The sequence below is a fragment of the Xenopus tropicalis genome, chromosome 1 (assembly GCF_000004195.4).
Source record: "Xenopus tropicalis strain Nigerian chromosome 1, UCB_Xtro_10.0, whole genome shotgun sequence".
Taxonomy (NCBI): domain Eukaryota; kingdom Metazoa; phylum Chordata; class Amphibia; order Anura; family Pipidae; genus Xenopus; species Xenopus tropicalis.
The window spans coordinates 69,527,330-69,547,218 of record NC_030677.2 but is presented as its reverse complement, the minus strand read 5'-3'; the positions used below and the strand labels follow the sequence as shown (position 1 = coordinate 69,547,218).

Here is a 19,889-nt window from a genome sequence, read left to right as displayed (position 1 = left end):
TGCCATTACTCATGATTTGCAACAGTTTCCAACAGTTGCTTTTATAAAATCTGATTCCTTTGAAAAGAAACTTTTAAGTATACTCTGTTTTAAAGACTCATTTGTGGCAAACTAGGGGTTGATCCAAGGCAGATTCAGTTCAGTGAAAAATAAGTATAACATCATGTTGTAGTTTATCTCACCATAGCCCTAAAGAGAGTGACTTGTTTTTTTGCTCAGTTAGTAACCACGAAGAATGAACAATATAGTACCGAAGGGGAAGGGACAGCAACTAGTTAATATTATTCAAATATTTATTTCTTTGCTTGATTGTGATTGTGTTAAATCTATGAGAAATATGGCTAGGACTAGTTTCACTTCCTGAAATTTAATGGGCCATATTCAATTCCATGGTTTATTAGGAGAAAACTCCATTATATCAGTGGGGAAATCTGGAATTGAATAAGGAGATACATTTTTTTCATTGACCTGAATGTGGGGCAATACAAGTATTAAAATATAAAAATGTAGAAAAAATTAACAAATAAAGAAATGTTTGTTAATTTCACACATTTAGTCTGACTGAAAAAAGAGTCTTTAGTCATTAATGTGAAAGGATATTGTATCGTATTGATTAGTATATTTACAGCACTTCTGCAACATGCACTTTATGCCAACAGGTTAACACCGTGCAAGAGTAGCACAGCTTACTCCCTCTCAGCATGGACCATTGACCTAAGCTTTTGCTAGCCCACATACTTCATTAGGTTTGATGCAGTAAACAGTGTTTTATATAGAGTTGGACTGGGCTGCCTGAGACTCACTGGGTACTCAACTCAAGAGGTCCACCACCCAGCCACCAAAGCGCCCACCACCCAGCCACCGCCACTCCCCAGGTCTGGCTCCAGCCTACTCCACTCTAACTTAGTAACATAGTAAGTTGGGTTGAAAAAAGACATACATCCATCACGTTCAACCATAATGCTTATATATAACCTGCCTAACTTCTAGTTGATCCAGAGGAAGGCAAAAAACCCATTCCTTCCTGACTCCAAGATGGCAATCGGACCAGTCCCTGGATCAACTTGTACTAAGAGCTATCTTCCATAACCCTGTATTCCCTCACTTGCTAAGAATCCATCCAACCCCTTCTTAAAGTTATATAATGTATCAGCCAGCAGGACTGATTCGGGGAGGGAATTCCACAACTTCACAGTTCTCACAGTAAAAAATCCTTTCCGAATATTTAAACGGAACCTCCCTTCTTCTAAACGGAGTGGGTGCCCTCGTGTCTGTTGGAAGGAACTACTGGTAAATAAAACTTTAGAAAGGTTATTATATGATCCCCTTATATATTTATACATAGTTATCATGTCACCTCTTAAGCGACTCTTCTCCTGTGTAAACAGACCCAACTTGGCCAGTCTTTCTTCATAACTGAGACTTTCCATACCCTGTACCAACTTAGTTGCCCTTCTCTGGACCCTCTTCTTTTTGCTACTTATTTTATTTTTGCTGCAGTGGGAAGTGAAGGTGGCAGCTGGATTGTGGGCAAGGTGCAGGGTCAGGGCCAATTGGAATTTTCCCTGTATCTCCTTGGGCCAGTCCAAGCCTGGTTTCATATGCAGTCGGCATGGTGCATTGGGTAATGCACAATAGTAAAGTATCATGCAACACATAACACATACAAATGCCAGTGCATGAGAACACATGCAAAAAACTCCAGTGTGTAAGAGCCCTAAATCCATTCCTCAGTAATGCCTTGTGTTGTTCAGGTTTCATAAAGTTTTAAAGCCAAATAATATAAATCTACATTTAAATATACAAAATGGCAGATTGCAGGCAAATTAATCTCTAAAATGTTTATTCTCAATGGAAAGTAGTAAGGTCTGTATGTAACGCAGTTTTTCTGGCAGGGTGCAAGCACTGGGGTCCATGCACATAGTGGGGCTGTGTGGGGCAAGATGTTAACAGTAACATTTATATAATTTTGTCTAATTTGTCTCCATTTAGTTGTTTGTAAAGTATTAATCATAGAACCTGTCAAATGGCTTACCTGTCTGGGGTGGCACATTATAGTTGTGTTGCAACCCTATAAAAATAGGGTTTTAACACACCTAGAGGTTACCCTGATCTTGAGAGAGCTATTTATTGCCTGTCTTGGCATTTTGCATTTTGCTTATTTTAATGTAATGTATGAGAGTCAGTAGCATAAACATAAATTGAGTAGCAGGGCTTGTCAAAGGAAATAAACAATTCTGGCAGAATTATAGCCTTTTAGTTGTTTTACTGTATAGGTTTCTTCATCAAAAACCAGATGTTGTGCACTTGTTGTGTCTTTTGCAATAAAAATGTATGAATTGTTTCATGTGCAGGGAAATACTCCCAAAGAGCCTCATTGGAAAGGGAACAACTGGAAATGTATTTTTAGCAAAATACTACCCCCAAGAGGCAAAGTGCTTCTTGAGATATCCATGTGTGGATTCAACACTAGAAGAAATGTCCCCCAAAATATAGTAGCTAGCAGGTATAAAACACAACTGGCACAAACATGATTTTATCTAACCTCCTCATTATTTTGTAATACATACATACATATTGAAAAAGGCTGTGGACACAGCCAAAACGTCAATTTGATGTTTGAACAATAAATGAACTTTTTTCTTCACCATAAGCCCTGTGAGTGCGGTATTTATATTGCTGTATATATATACATATATATGCTCATAAAAAGGCTCAATGCTAAAAAGCAAAAGTGCAAAGACTGCATTATACATTGTGGTAAAAAATATCTGCAAACTCAGATCTTCCTATTCTTTGGAAAGCTCCTCTTCTTTTCGAGAAATACTTGGATAACCAGACATCATAGTCAGAGCTTGCTTGAAGTTAACCAGTGTGTAGGCCAAAAGCAAAACCTTAAGCATTACTGGAATATTTTCATCTTATATGGGCTGATACCAACAATGGTTAATAACACATTTGAAAAACCTCAGCCTCCATGTAAAAGAATTCCAGTGATAACAGTCAGAAAGCATACTGTACATATCATTCCAGTTATATGAACTTCACTCAAAAATGGATTCAGTATAACTTATAATATATAAAATAAGTGCAAGGTTAATGCTGAAGGGCCCTGCAAGGAGATTGTATGCAACACCAAACAAGTCTCTGCAGTGCAGGCAAACCAGAATGTGAGCACAGCCATACAGTGGTCCTATTGTAGACCTATTTTTAACTATTTATATATAGACATAACTTATAACTATATTCCTTATCAGTTGATATTATCTGTCCCTGAAATTTCCACATATGGAAATAATATCTCCATCACTTCTTTATGCCAGGATTTGGCATTATAATTAATTCAGCCCTCTTTACTTTCCAAATACTCTAGCTCACATCCTTATCTCACCTTGCCAAAATGGCAGAAAATCAGCCCTACCTCACTACAGATGCCACCAAGACAACTATTTATGCCTTCATCATACCTTGTCCAGACTAACACAAACCCCTATTATCTGGCCATCCACTGTACCAGTCTCCCCACTCCAGTCAATTATGAATGCTTCAACCAATTTCTTCCACCTTCGGTAACTTCTTTTCTGCCTCCCCAGTATTTGTTGGACAACAAAGACTTAGGCTTTTTCTTATTTTTACTTAAGCTTATGCTTTTATATTCTAAAAGCCAGTTCAATAAAAATTATGTTTGCCATTTTCTCGTATCTCCTTTGTTTACTACTTTTTAATTTCCCTTTTGTAGAATGTAAACATTGAATAAATCATTTGGAAACCTTGTTTAAAATTATGTTCACATGGAAATACTCCACTTGTCCACTAAACAGCTGGACTCCTGATTGTAGCAATAAACTGGAAATTCTTCAGATAAAGCAGGAGATTCCTTGTCCGTCTCTCTCCCAGCACTTCTTTTTGTACAGAAGAGTTCAAACCAAAACATACGGTGGTGGTAAGACTAGAGGGTTTAGAAAGGGGTGGGTTTATGAATGTTTTGGGGCTTTATTTTACATTTTGTGTCAATGGCAACAAGTACATGCAAAATAGATGCAAACTTTTACTCCAGTCATGTTTACTTTATATTTTTAAGCCCTTATACTACATGTCTTAAAAAAATATTTGTGGCCAGTATTAGCAGTGCAAATCCTAACTATGTACCATACAGTTCACCCTACAAACTGAAGAATTTGCCCAAGTCGTCACTTGCTAATGCCCTCAGCTCATACACAGACACTGGCAGCTGAAATTTAGGCCATGGCCACGTAGGGCCAATTCTCGGCCTGCCGGTATATGTAGTCTGAGAAGCAAATACTATTATCCAAAAAGCCTTTTCATGTGCCTGAATGTGGATCCACTACTTTGGCCCTGGAGCAGAAACATGGAGGGGATTTTGTAGCTGAAATGCACACTCATGCGGTTCGATGCTGAAATCCACTACATGTGCCTGCACCCAGCCCAATGGCTATGGGTGCAGACACAGGAAAAGGCTGTTCAGAGCATAGGGGTTGATTCTTGGCCTACCTTCATCCACAAGCTGAGAATCAGCCCTCTCAGTAGTCAAAATGTGAGCATCAAACTCCACTTTTGCGCATTCAATTATTGCAGAGAAGAAACATGTAATAAAAGAAATGTCAAAATGTAATTTCTCCTCCTGTTGAGTGAAGCTCAACAGAAGAGACTAAGCTTTGATATATTTGTAATAATGCACAATCAATGGTCTTATTTATCAATTTTCGAGTTTGTGAATTCCAGTTTGTTTTTCTTAATCGAATAAACTCACATATCGAATGGTCGCTTATTAATAAGCAAAATTTTTAGTTAATGAGCTCTAAAAAATTGAAAATCTAAGTTTGAGAATACGGCTTGACTTTGCCTATGACAACTCCCACTGACTTATAAAAACTCACAAGCTTGAACAAGCTTGAACAAGCTTGAGTTTTTTGCACTTAATAAATTACAGAAATTTGAGTTCATAACTAGAATTTGAGCTTTTTAAGTGCAAAAAAACTCGAATTGAGAAAAAAACAAACTCAGCCATTGATAAATCACCCCCTAAGAGTACAAAGCATTTGGGGGGGCATATTTTGGTGCACAGAAATTGTATTAAATACTAATTGGGTTTTACCTATGTTTTTATTATAACGTTGCATAAACAAACTCTGTTTTTAGTTACAAGCTTTTAACTGTAAGGGATTGCAGGGAGTTATGTTTTAACAACAGCTGAACAGTCAGTTTTAACATGCTTGGCTTAGGCGCTGCACAACAAGCACTGTGACTTGGAAAAAGAATCAAATTATGGTGCAAGCAAAATAATCCTAATACACTGTGCTCTCCTCATTTAGTGACAGTGGGAGTCTTCTAGTACCCAAATAGTTATAATCTGTATTAATTCCCCAGCTGCCCTAAAGCATTAATATACAACAGTTTTAAGATGAATTTTGTTTGGTAGTGGTATAAAAAATGTTACTGTTGCTGTAAGCCTCCACCCAAGGAAATGAATATGAGGGGAGCAGTAAAATGTTTTTTTCTCTGCTGAACCCACTGCCAATCTGTGGGTCCATACCAAGTGTGTGTGGGGGGGGATGGGGGCGCTTATGGCAATGTCCCCATATCTGCCCCCCCCCCCCCCAAAAAAAACAGCTTTGTCTATATTAGAAGTGTATTAAGCAGACTATTTCAGTCACCACATAACAGATTTTTAGGATATGCTACTGTAGGACTGATTGCTACTGGTGCCTGCTGCTACTTCCAGAAGTGGAACAGAAAGGTACAGTTCGCTGCTCAGCTCCTGACTCGCTCCCCATTGCATTGCAGCCCGAATAGTGCCTTTGTTAGGAATAAAAGAGAACGCTCTGAGGCTGATGTGCAGCGGGGAGGGAGAGAGCCAGCCCTGACACTTCAGTCACTCAGCACCTGGAAGGAAAGAGCCGGGACCCCTGACACACTGCAGGGCTGACACACATCCCAACTTTGCCAGTACTTTCTTTCTCTGGTGGGCGGTACCGTGCAATCTCTCCCTGTCACTCCGAGCAGTTTCCTTACTGTTTCCTTTATTGGTGACTGACCGCCTGGTATCCAGCAGCAGTGGGAGACGGGATGAGCTGTGGCGCAGGCTAAGGAGGAGGCTCTGGCTGAAGTGAGGGGAGTGTAAGATCATCTTGGGAAAGTGAAGCAGGGCAGACGGGCAGCCTCCTTGCCCTGAGATGTGCCTGCATACAGACAGCTCTATGTGGCTTTGTTGGAGAGTAGAAAGGGCTCCCTTCACTGACTATAGTCTGTAGGACAACAAAGGAGCTCAGCTGGGACTCACCTAAACTTACACATATTTGGGTGGGGGTGGGGTGGAGGCATGAAGACATCCAAGCCAGATGGACAGTGCACTGACCTCAGATCAACATATGGCTTTAATAGCATGCTGACCTGCTATGAGTTCCTGTTGGTGCTGAATGGAACAGACTGACTGAGGAAAGATGCTGGGGGTGCTCACTGCATTCTCTGCCCTGAGTCTCATGGCCTACGGATACCTGTCCTGGGACAGTGCCAACTCTGTGCTGGAAGATCAAAAAGGGTCCAGCGAGGAATCTCCGCAAAGGGAAACTGGACACCAGCCTCACATTGTCTTCATATTGGCTGATGACCAGGGCTACAGAGATATCGGGTACCATGGATCGGAAATCAGAACTCCCACGCTGGATAAGTTAGCTTCTGATGGTGTCAGACTGGAGAACTACTATGTCCAGCCTATCTGCTCCCCATCCAGAAGCCAGTTTATCACTGGGAAGTGAGTATATTACTATTCATGCCTTTTCCATACAGTGGCCTCTCCACAGGTGGCTCAGTGATAAATATGTCCCCTCAGTAACCCGTCAACTCAGCAGGATGACCACTGAGCAACATAAATACTAAATGAGTACAGTTATAGGAACAAAAGCAGGCTCAGCAGCAGGACTTGCAGCAGCAGCGTTTGTTCCTACAGCTATATTCATTTTGTATATCCCCTTTGGTGCTAAGGGTAAAGGAACTAAGATTTTGGCTCTTTACCTGACCATACATCAAGGCCAGAGATGTTCTCTTTCAATATAAATACTAAGCAATATACCCTCCCTCAACTGTGCATTCCCCCAATATTTGTCCTTGCTTCTGACTGTGCTAATTATCATTTTGATTAGAATTCAACATATTTTTTAACTATGGATTGCTGTGTGCCATGTTTCCTTAGCAGAACTTTATCAGCCTAAACCTCACACTACTTTGCATTTTTCGGGAATTGTTGTTAGAGTTAAACTAGGAGCAGTGATTCATCACTGGATCCATGTACTTCTAAAAAGGAAATCTCTTGCTGGTGGATATGGTACATGATGATCTCATTAGCTCTTTAGTTACTCTGTGTGCAGTAAATTATACCCAGTGTCTTAACAAGCTGCAGAACTGTCTATAAAACCTAATCCATTAGATTATTGCTGAAACATCTTTCCAATGGAAAATAATGACATCTATCTATATATAGAACAGTTTAGAAATACTTAATATCTCAAGAGTAATGGGCTTACTTGCTGTTACTCGCATGCAGGCAGTTGGCTGGCATGAGCAGAAGATTTGTTATTTCAGATTAACAAAGAAAATTTGTATAGAAAAAGTGATCATAAAAATGTGGGATGCACAGAATTCAGGATCCAATTCAGAAGTCTAGATGCCAGTGCTTCTTGTATACAGTAACATAATACTGTGCATTGGATATTAATTCATCTGTTGATTATGGGAGGCCCCAAAATATGTTTCTTGTACTAAAAGAGCTGTCTTTGACTAAGGGAACTGAAAACTAAGGCAACTGCCTTGGGCCCTACACTTTGTTTGGCCCCCAAAGAGCAACAAGATCATCTCATTTTGGATTGGTGCATCACATTGCAGGGGGCTGGTTGGTGTATCCTTTAAAGGTGAGCTGGCAAAAGCCATAGGACAAAATAATTTATACAAAATATGGCTTCCACTTCCCAGTTGGAATGGGGCAGCATGGTTGCTCATTAGGTAGTACTTTTGCCCACCTTGCAGCACTGGGGTCCTGAGTTCAATCCCAGCCAGGGTAGTCTCTGCAATGGGTTTTTATGTTCTCCCTGCGTCTGCATAGATTTCCGCCACTCCAAAAGCCTACAGACTAAATAGACCATAGTGGGCATAAATGTAATAGGGACCTTAGACTGTAAGACCCTCTGGGGCAGGGACAGATGTACTGTATAATCTGTAAAAATGTGCCGACGTGTGTTCTGGGGTCCTTATTTCAATAACAGCAGAGGAGTTTCTAGTCAGCTATTAATTTATATTGACCCTATACAGGCTCCCACTACCACTCTATGTATAGACGTTACTTTGGCTGCAAGAATAATTTTGCATTCACTGTAGTTCTGCCTTTTCTGCCTTTAATTTTGTAAAGTCAAAATGCATGTTGTTAAGTCTATAAATCAAGTATGTTAAAACTTTGTGAGTGTCCAGCTGTTGTTAAACCACTTGTCCCAGCATCCCATGACAGCTGAAGGCATGTGACTAGAAACAGGAGACTTTGCATTTTCATTATGAAAACACAGGTCAAAGCCCTTAAGTTGTTAATGATTTTCGTGCTCTACAAAATATGCCCAAAAGCTGAAACCCTGTCAATGGTCAGAGCGCTCTTCTTAAAATTGTAAAAATATGGCAAGTGAGACTCCTACAATAAATACATACTATATATTGTAAGCTGAGAATCCTTTTAGCTGTATACAGTATCTAGTAGAATTAAGTCTAAAACAACTGGACTGTTCTGAGTTTTTCTTGAAAACGTTTCACCACTCATCCGAGTGGCTTCTTCAGTTCAAATGACTGGTAGGGAATTCCCCGGTATTTAAACTCTTGATGGTAGTAGAGTCACAGACATCCAATCACAATGGTTCCATTGAACTTGTTCAGTTAGGTGTTAGCTGAAACTGACAGGTGTAAGAAGGTATGATCCAATCACAATGGTACCAAGATTCTCATTGATGAAGGTGTTAATCCTTCAAAGTACATGACTGGAAGTGTGAACTGTTGTGAAACTGCCGGGGTAAGGATGTCAACGCGCCATTGTATGTTGGTGACAAGCGGTGTCTCAGGCCCCCTCCTCTGTTCAGGGATGGTTTTTCCAGGTTGGCATAAATGGCCTCTTTCACACCTCTTTCAAACCATCTGTCCTCTCGGTCCAAAATATGCACGTTACTGTCCTCAAAAGAGTGACCTTTTTTCTTTGAGGTGTAGATAGACCGCTGAGTCTTGTCCTGAGGAGTTTGCCCGCCTATGTTGGGCCATTCTCTTACAGAGAGGTTGTTTTGTCTCCCCAATGTATAAGTCTGAGCACTCTTCACTACACTGGACAGCATAGACCACATTACTTTTCATGTGCTTGGGTGTTGGGTCTTTCGGGTGCACCAGCTTCTGTCTCAGGGTGTTGCTGGGTTTGAAAAACACAGGAATGCGATGTTTGTTGAAAATTCTCCTAAGTTTTTCTGATGTTCCAGCAACATATGGAATGACTATGTTGTTTCGCCTGCTGTGTTCCTCCCTTCTGTTTGTAGGTCTGGTCTTTCTGTTGGTCTTTGATTTGGTTTTGATGAAGGCCCAGTCTGGGTACCCACAAGTTTTCAGAGCTCCTTTTAGATGTTTATATTCTTTCTCCTTGGCCTCTGCATTGGATGCCACAGTTTCAGCCCGATGATGTAGAGTCCTAATTACACCCAGTTTATGTTCCAAAGGGTGGTGGGAATCAAACAGCAAGTACTGGTCTGTGTGGGTGGGTTTCCTGTATACTTCAATATCCAGGTCCCTCCCCTCTTTGATAACTATAGCACAGTCCAAAAAAGCCAGTTTGCTGTCTTTCACATCTTCCCTTGTGAACGTGATGTTTTTGTCCACCGAGTTTATGTGTTTGGTGAAGGCTGGAACCTCGCGTTCTTTAATTTTGACCCAGGTGTCATCCACATATCTGAACCAATGACTTGGTGTTGTTCCCTTGAAGGTGTCCAGGGCTTTCTTTTCCACTTCTTCCATGTAAAGGTTCGCTACAATTGGAGACACAGGCGAACCCATGGCACAGCCATGTTTTTGTCTATAGAAAACGTCCTTGTGCTTGAAGTAAGTGGTATTGAGACATAGGTCCAGTAAGGAACAAACTTGTTCTGGGGTCAGCTTTGTTCTGCTGCTGAGGGTGGTGTCTTGTTTCAGCCGTTTCCTCACTGTATCAATTGCCTCGGCAGTGGGTATGCATGTGAACAGAGATGTTACGTCATAGGACACCATTGTATCATCGATCTCCAGCTTTAACTCCTTCACTTTTTTGACAAAGTCCATGGAGTTCTGAATGTGGTGTACTGTGTTTCCAACTAAGGGGGCTAAGATGTTGGCCACGTATTTAGCAATGTTATAAGTCACACAGTTAATGCTGCTGACAATTGGCCTCAAAGGGGCTCCTTCTTTGTGTATTCCAGTCATGTACTTTGAAGGATTAACACCTTCATCAATGAGAATCTTGGTACCATTGTGATTGGATCATACCTTCTTACACCTGTCAGTTTCAGCTAACACCTAACTGAACAAGTTCAATGGAACCATTGTGATTGGATGTCTGTGACTCTACTACCATCAAGAGTTTAAATACCGGGGAATTCCCTACCAGTCATTTGAACTGAAGAAGCCACTCGGATGAGTGGTGAAACGTTTTCAAGAAAAACTCAGAACAGTCCAGTTGTTTTAGACTTAATTCTACTAGATACTGTATATCATGACCTGGATGAATGAGAATCTTCATAGACATACTTTTAGCTGTAGAATTAATGTGTTTTATGGGAATTTGAAAAAATGTTGTCAGTGTTTGTCATAGTGTTATACAATGTGTAGAGATGATGCACATATTGCTCCTTGATACTTTCGCCTTCTCCAATGTTGAGGATACACCAACCAGCACTGAGCATGTGATGTACAGGGCCAGGGTCGGACCCGCACCCCCGCCCCACCAAGTTCCCCGCACACCCCCACAGGGCCCCCGGGTCTGGGCCGCTGGGGCCCAGTCCGACCCTGTACAGGGCTGTCAAGTCTCCCTATTTTGTTGGTAGTTAACCATTTTTGGCCTCCTCCCCTGGTCTCCTGTCACCATACCACATTCTCACAATTTTTCACAGGTTATCTTTAAATTTAGGGCACGCATGCGCAGTAAGCATTCAGTGACATCATATGGAAGATAGACACATGTGCAGATAACATTGAGTGGCTTCAAGAGAGCTTTTGCGCATGTGCCATGGCATCACTTACACTTAGTGGTAAAAATTTTTGCAGGTTATATCTCTGGATGTAATAGCACACAAGTGCAGTCTGATGCTCTCAATTGCTGAATGCTGGAAAGCCTTTTGTGTATAGTAAGGGCATTACCAAAGGAATCATGGGGATAATTCTTCAGTATGATCCTCAAGTATGAGAATCAAAAAAAAATTTGTGCACATGACTATGGTTTTGTAAAGATACATCTGACAAGACACGGAAAGACTTATATATACTGCAGTCCAGCTTTTGTGAGCAATACAAATGACTGTAAAGATAGTCTAAAGCAGTGCTGTCCAACTTCTGTTGTACCGAGGGCCGGAATTTTTCCGACCTACGTGGTGGAGGGCCGATAATGGAAGCCAGTTTTGACCACTCCCCTTTTTGAAACCGCACCCACTTGAAACCACACCCATGTTATCACATGACCATACCCATATTAATGGTTGTAGTACAGCAAAAACCTGCCATACTCTGCCTGCCCTACCCTGTCTGTGTGCCATACTCTGCCTGCCCTACCCTGCCTTTGTGTGTGCCATACTCTGCCTTCCCTACCCTGCCTGTGTGTGCCATACTCTGCCTGCCCTACCCTGCCTTTGTGTGTGCCATACTCTGCCTTCCCTACCCTGCCTGTGTGTGCCATACTCTGCCTTCCCTACCCTGCCTGTGTGTGCCATACTCTGCCTGCCCTACCCTGCCTGCGTGCCATACTTTCACTGTGTGTGCCATTCTTGGCTGGTTTGTGCCATACTTGGCCTGTGTGTGCCATACTCTGCCTGCCCTACCCTGCCTGTGTGTGCCATACTCTGCCTTCCCTACCCTGCCTGCGTGTGCCATATTCTGCCTTCCCTACCCTGCCTGCGTGTGCCATACTTTCACTGTGTGTGCCATTCTTGGCTGGTTTGTGCCAAACTTGGCCTGTGTGTGCCATACTCTGCCTTCCCTACCCTGCCTGCGTGTGCCTAACTTTCACTGTGTGTGCCATTCTTGGCTGGTTTGTGCCAAACTTGGCCTGTGTGTGCCATACTCTGCCTTCCCTACCCTGCCTGTGTGTGCCATACTCTGCTTGCCCTATGCTGCCTATGTGTATGGCACACACAGGCAGCCTACAGTGACACAATGCTGGCACTGCTCCTATAGTCTTCACAATAACTATATATTACAAAACTTTTTAATTGCAGTACCACCTCAGTATATGTCCTTTTTGTAGTGTGCAGGGATTATCTGTGGGTTTCTACTGCTCCTGAGGTGTGAACAGGGGAACAATATGGGTGATTACAGCCTGAGCCTGAGGTGTGAACACTGCAGGGGGTGAACAATACAGAGATTAAAAGGTGTGAACAACACAGGGGATTACATGTTTAAACAATACAGCCTGATTACAGCCTGAATCTGAGGTGAGAACCATGCAGGGGGCCAGTTAATCACAGTACTGATACCATTTAAAGCTTACACAAGAGTAAGCCATCAAAGCAGCCAGACAGGTGGGGGGCCACACAGAGGGGGGCCGCCAGTTGGACAGCACTGGTCTAAAGGATGCACTTCCAGTTCATTTTGGTTTATGGTGTACACCTAAAGTATTTATCCAATTTTGCTAGAAACAGTACAGCATTGTTATTATCAATTTCATTGCAAACATCTGAATAATCAACCTGTGTCTCGCATTTTTGGAAACACTTGTACATGTAATGACAGAATTGTATGTACTTCCTACTTACTTAGTAAGTATAGGATCTTAAAAATGAAATACAACCTTGGTTGCTATATTTCAGTGATCCCCAACCAGTGGCTCTAGATAAACATGTTGCTCATAAACCCCATAGATGTTGCTCCCAGTGGATTCAAAGCAGATGCTTATTTTTGAATTCCTGGCTTGGACATAGGGGCTACCAAATAGCCAATCATAGCTCTTATTTTGCACCCCCTAGGAACATGTTTCATGCTTGAGTTGTTTCCCAACTCTTTTTACATTTGAATTAGGCTCACGGGGAAAAAAGGTTGGGGATCCCTGCTATATTTGTAAAGGTGGATGAATTCTAACTATTTACATTATTACTCTGCATTAGAATTCAGATACAGGTCTTTATTAACACTACAAATATTTATAATTACTTTTTGTTGACTGAGGAATCAAAAAAGGCACAGTTTGTTCAGGCTAATTACTATCACCGGGGTTCACTGATTCTTCTATTACTGGCTAAAAGAGGGCTGTAACACTTTCTGGGATCAGAGACAAGCCAAGGAATTCTAATCGTCTGTCTCTCAGATGCAGTCCGGGCTGGACTAAAGCATCCTGTGTGGCCTGGGTTTTGGCACTTGCTCTGCTATTTGTAAGTGTCTGGTTACTTAGATTACAGAGATGCCATTGGTACTTTATGGCTTTAGTAAACTAATATATATATGTCAAGCCTCATCATCAGCAAATTTTATTGGATTTTTTTACTTGATGTCTTATACTCTCTTCTCTTGTATTGCACATGACTGCAGAATATGTTGCCACCTTATAAATAACATTTTAATAATGATAGTATCTCTGCCTAAATGAGTTGAACTTGATATATTGTATTCATTTAATAAAACGTCTACTTATTTTTTTCAAGAAGGCACTGTAATTGTGTGCATTTAGTGTACCCATTTCAATGTATAAGTAGTTTTTGGCAGGATGACTTTTTACACAATATTCTCTGTGTGCAGTGGAATTTATTGTGTGTCTGTGCACAGGCGTATGGCTTAGAGGGAAAATTTTCTTGTGGGCAAGTTGTGCCGAGTAGGCCAAAAATGTTATGGGCCACCAGTGGACACAGGTACGGGACCTGTTATCCAGAAACCCATCATCTAAAAAGCTCAAAATTATGGGAAGGTCATCCTCCTGTAGACTCAGTTTCAAGCAAATAATTCACGTCATTTTTTTCTGTAATTATTAAACTGTTTCTTGCACTTGATAATAACTATGGTACAGTTAATCCTTATTGGAGGCAAAACAACCCTGTTGTCATTTAATGTTTAAAAGTCACACTAAGAAATAATTTCAAATATATTTCTATTGTGTTTGCTAAGCTTTTGCCTAAGGCATAGAGGCAGGGCAGGCAATATATGATTGACAACTGGAATTTTTAAATGGCTTCATAAAAGGTCTGTCCAGAAGAAACAAGGATGTTCATTTTGATTAGAAGAAGGTGGTTACATCTTAACATCTCATGTTATTGACACTTAAAAAATTCTCTTTTAAATATGAATGTACGTTTGCTACTTGAAGCTCCTAAACCTGACTGTTTTGCCAACCTGACTGTCCCTTCTCAGACTGTCAGTTATAGCTTCTAATGCTAACAGACTACTGCTGCACAAATATGGCAGCTCCCTCATAGAGGAACATGGGGGATCAGATAGGTAATGTAAAAGCATCTGGTAAATACATTATTATTAGCATACTAATGCAATGTTATGACAGATGTAGAAAAGATTGAATTTTTGGTGTCAGTATCTCTTTAAGATGGTAAAATAGTTTTTCCAGTATACATTGTGGGATTATACAGGTTGCCAAAGAATGATGACAATCTCCACCTATAGCAAAATCAATGAAAAAGACCAAACCATGTTGTCTAGTGCCTGTTTATTTTACATGGTATTGCTATAAGTAAAAAAAAAATGAATTTTTTAAAAAATATGTGCATAGCAAGTGAAAGAATGAGCTGAATTGGAAAATGATCAGTACAACAGAGGACTGGGAGCTTGGAAAAGGGATGTTACAGTTCCTTTATAAAGGCTAGGTTAAGACAAGAATGATGACAGTATGGGTCAACAAGAACAAAGATGTTTACCTTTAGCAGCAATTGTGTGGCTGTCCAGCATTGATGTTAATATTCAGCTATTATAAGAAAAAAGCAACGCAAATGCATTTTTAGTGGGACAAACTCAACTATTATTTAGGGGTTGTAATCCCAAATATAACATTTTGTGTAAAGAAAAAAAAATGATTTTAGACAATCTTCCAATATACATTAATTATAAATATGCTGCTTCCTGCACTACTGGTTCTAACTACATTGTAATTGACTGGTCCTTAACTGGTAGATGTGTAGATTTATCAAAATGTTTAGAACTTTTAGAGTTTAGAACTTAATATATAAAAACTCACCCAAGATCTTTTAATTCCTATGGGATTTTTAGAATCATAATTATTAATAGATGAAAATTAGAGTTCAAATAACAGCATATTTCAGTGAAATAAACAAAACATTTATTGGCTCAAAATTAAACAAACAATTCAAAAATAAGCAGTAAACATACTATACCAAACAATGGATAGGTGCAACCCAGTGCCTGGGACACTTTATACACTTTAAAAGTGTATTTATCAAGTGGTGAACTCTAATTTTCAAATTATAATAGTGGATTAGATTAAGAAAGAGAATCTATGCCTCATGGTACCCACTCTCCTAACGCGTTTCGCACCATTGGGTGCTTCATCAGAGGAGGTCAACCTCTGGGTACCATGAGGCATAGATTCTCTTTCTTAATCTAATCCACTATTATCATTTGAAAATTCACCGCTTGATAAATACACTTTTAAAAATCCCATGGGAATGAATAGAAAGTAGGTGAGTTTTTAATCTACTTCTTAGTTGGGATCAAGTACAATCTACTGTTTTATTACTACAGAGAAAAAGGAAATCATTTTTAAAAAGGATTTGCTTATAATGAAGTCTGTGGAAGATGGCCTTCTGGATCTTTCTGGGTTGGTTTACGGATAACAGATCCTATAATATCTGTATAATTTTTTTTTTTTGGCAAATTTCGTATGCTATAACATTCCAGAGATACTGTAGGCTTTAACTTTTATACATCAGTTTTTACAAGTACTTTATTTTTTGTTGGCTTCTTATTCTAACCGTGATGGCATTGACCATGAATTAAGTTTTTGTCTTCCAGCTTCTTTTAATTGAGTGTAAAACCAGAGCCAAACAAACTGAGCTGTGCCTGGTTAATATATTATAAGAGTAAAGCATTTCGGAATTTTCACACTTAACAGTCACTTGCATCTCTTTCCACAGTCTACATATAGTTTCCTGCATAATATATGTAGAAATTGGTTTTTGAAGAATGTGCTGCGCAAGCTAAGGGACCTAACCACATTTTACTGGAAAATACAGGGTGAGATTTAGGTTGAGGTCCCCAATTATATCTTGGCTTTTTTTCATATGTAAGATACAGAATGTAAATAAATAAATGCAAAAAATCTGTTAAAGGGGAACTACTGGGAAAATGAAAATGTAATATGAACGTAGTGTAAGGCCATAGGGTTATCTAGAAATAGTATTATTACCATTTCTACAGATTAATTATTGACACTTCTTTGGATCTGCAAACATGGGTGTAGGGACCCATAGGGTTAAGTGCCCTATGGCTTCATATCCCTATCTTTCATATCTTTGCTGTTATTGGGCAGAGCCCTCTACACTCAGGTTACAGTTGAAACACTATCCTTAATAGGTTTAGCCAGGTTGATCACTCCCCCTGCAGACTGATATAGTGTCTTGCAAGGAGGAGTGTCTTCCTCTTTTGGCTGCATGCTGTGTCCTAGGCAGAGCCCCAACTGAGCCTGGACCGGACTTAGGCCCAGAAGCCATTTTGTACCCTAGGGGACCTTATACCCTAGTGAAAAGTCGGGGACAGGGCCCCGTGAATGAGAACAAGCCAGCACAGTCAGATCTATTTAATAGCACCCTCTAGGAGAGGTGAGCGCAGTCAGTTTAGCTAGAAAGGGCAGTCATTAGCCCCAACAAAGGAGATCTTAAGGGTTTAGTCTAACCCAGGCTCTGTATGCCTTGCTGTATAAAATGAAAAAACAGCAGCACTCCGGAAATGTTGTAGAAAAAAGTGACTTTACTCAAGTGCACACAGCAACGTTTCGGGCATAAACCAGCCCTTTATCAAGCCTGGTTGATAAAGGGCTGGTTTATGCCCGAAACGTTGCTGTGTGCACTTGAGTAAAGTCACTTTTTTCTACAACATTTCCGGAGTGCTGCTGTTTTTTCATTTTATCCTGGATATTGTTTTACCCTGGCTGAGGGTTCAGCTTGCACCTGGGGCTACAATTAGCTGGTTTGTCCATTGTGTAGCACACCTTAATCAATTTGTATGCCTTGCTGTAGGGACCACAGTTAAGACGCAGGATTCAGGCAGTACTTCACCCCTGAACCACAGTTGGCTGGAGGGGATCTGTTCCAGTAAAGGGCATCCATCCTAGGCTCACAGCTAATACTCTGCATATACTTCAAGTGGGTTATACTGTTCCTTAAGTGTCACATCTGCTATTCTCCATTGTGACCATATCTATACCTGCTGTGTCTGTGAGTATATTATACTGTGTGCACTCTCTCATCTATCTTGCTGGACAATAAATCTGTATTATAGTTTACCATAAAGAATCCTCTGGCGTCCATTTATATCTATTGCACCACACTACTTTATCTAGTTGTAGTTCTACAACACCCTCAGCTCCATTATCTATCTCCCACTCAGCGGAGGCCCACTCCTAAGTATTAAGGTCACATGTAACACATGCTCTACAGCACACTACTAGCCTGGGTTTGCCATATCTAAGCCAAACAAATGTTACATGGGCATAACATGAAAGTTCTGATGTCATGGTTCAAAACTCCTGGGAGTTTGATTTATGCTATGATTTATAAGGTGGAAACGGATTTCCACTGAATCGTATATGATGTGTCTTATATAATGGTATAGCAATAGAAATCATTGCACACAATTCTCCCATGGTGTGCTGCATCCATGCTATGCTAAGTCTGCCATACGTGTGCTGTTCTAAGTAACTACCAATATTTAGGGAACACTTGCATAAATAAGGCAAAAAACAACTTAAAGAGGGGGCTTTGGTCATGAGGTTATTTAGTGTTTACCATACAGTCCTGCTTACTTCCATGCAGATAAATGATTTTCAGTCCCAGTTGCCCAATATTTTGGCTAAAGTGCAAATCTTTCATAAGAAATAGTAGTAGCTATGGGAATGTTGGCATGATTAGAAAGGGTCATATTTGAAGAAAAAGTGCACAGTCCTGAACTGTCATGGCCAAATAACCCTGCAAATATCACTTTAGGGCATGAGCCAGCCCAACACCGTCATAATGCATTGTCTTGAGAGTATTCATCTGTCCTTAACATCTCAGTTAAGTGGCAGTTTCTCTTTTATTCTAGCAAAATTGGCCTATCTAGAGGTAACACCAGAATGCTTTTATCTTCTCAAACAAGAGCAGTTGGCTTGTTGTAACAAGACATAAGTCTCTGTGAATGACATCTGTGAAACCACAAAAAGGAGTATCGTGTTGCATTTCATCACTGTGAAGTTGAAGTTGTGTTGTGTCGTGTGATAAAAAGGAAGTAATCCTCTCCAAATAATATTTTTTTTTTGAAAGACACAACACCTTTTCTTTCCTTCCTTTTTTTTCTTCTAAGCCTTTTGTAGCTCTATAGCCAGAGTCTACCAAATGCTCTAATGCTAGTGAAAGAGGTTAAAAAACATTAAGCTTACATTGATACATAGTTATGGGGCCTGTTATCCAGAATGCTTGGGAGCTTGAGTTTTCAAAAAAAGGGATCTTTCCGTAATTTTTAATTACTATACTTTTGCTGTCATTGACTACCTAATAAGACACACTACATAGAGGGAGTATCCCATGAAAGCTCACATTCAGAGATACTTTAAGAAACATTTTGCGATTTGTCTATGAAACTTGGAGCAACATATTTCCCTAGAAAGAAATAACTAATATTTCAGAGCTTGTTGAATTGTTTCCCTCATCTCTCTTCCTAACAAAGAATGCTTTATTTTAACTTTTGTAGTCTATAGACAATCCATAGAACATAAGCAGATTTTTGGCATAAAACGTACTCGAGGCAAAATAATATGCATTTTGTTTTTATACTGTGCCTTTAAATTGTCCATAGTGCACAATGGACGTTGGCCTATTGAGGCCAGCTGTTGGTGAATAAGACCTCAGTATGTGCACTTAGCCAACATAAGTTATAAATCTACAACAGCTGAAATATTGCAGGTTGCCCAGTATTAAAGAATTCCATGGACATTTTCAAACAATGACAGTTCTAATCCATCCATAAAAATATCACAGAAGAAGAATCTGTACACCATATAAGCTAAAGTTCTACAAAGAGTCGAATTAAGAGGTCATTTATATCTTTCTTTGTTTCCTATGTGAGAAATGAATTATTTGTAAGAAAATGTTAGTGTGGAACTTGTTTACACACCCACAATATAAATGTCACAGAAGCAAAATATAACCTCACAGGCAAATAAAATCCATCATGTGATTTATTATAGTGTCCCCTTTGTTGAATACTCGTCTTATCCATTGTCATTACTGGAAGGGACTGTTGGTTCCACTGGCAGCCAAAGGACCCAGAAAAACTGTGTTAGTCATGACACTGAGACATTAAATCAACACAAAGCATTAGAGAATGCCTTACATGAGAACTGCCAAGTAAATATTTAGATATGGGCTCCACTTGAACTGCACAGTGATGCCATGAAAAGTATTAAATGACTAGGT

At 40.1% G+C, this 19,889-nt stretch overlaps 1 protein-coding gene across 1 annotated transcript in view; it reads left to right on the top strand.

Annotated features, from left to right (window-relative positions):
• Positions 1 to 5,740: 5,740 nt before the first annotated feature.
• arsj (arylsulfatase family member J) overlaps positions 5,741 to 19,889 on the top strand; it is a 36,800-nt gene continuing 22,651 nt past the window's right edge. Inside the window, exon 1 of the mRNA XM_002934253.5 lies at positions 5,741 to 6,772. Within this exon, the coding sequence (XP_002934299.2) occupies positions 6,462 to 6,772 (311 nt within the window). The 5' untranslated portion in view covers positions 5,741 to 6,461. The remainder of the gene's footprint in view (positions 6,773 to 19,889) is intronic.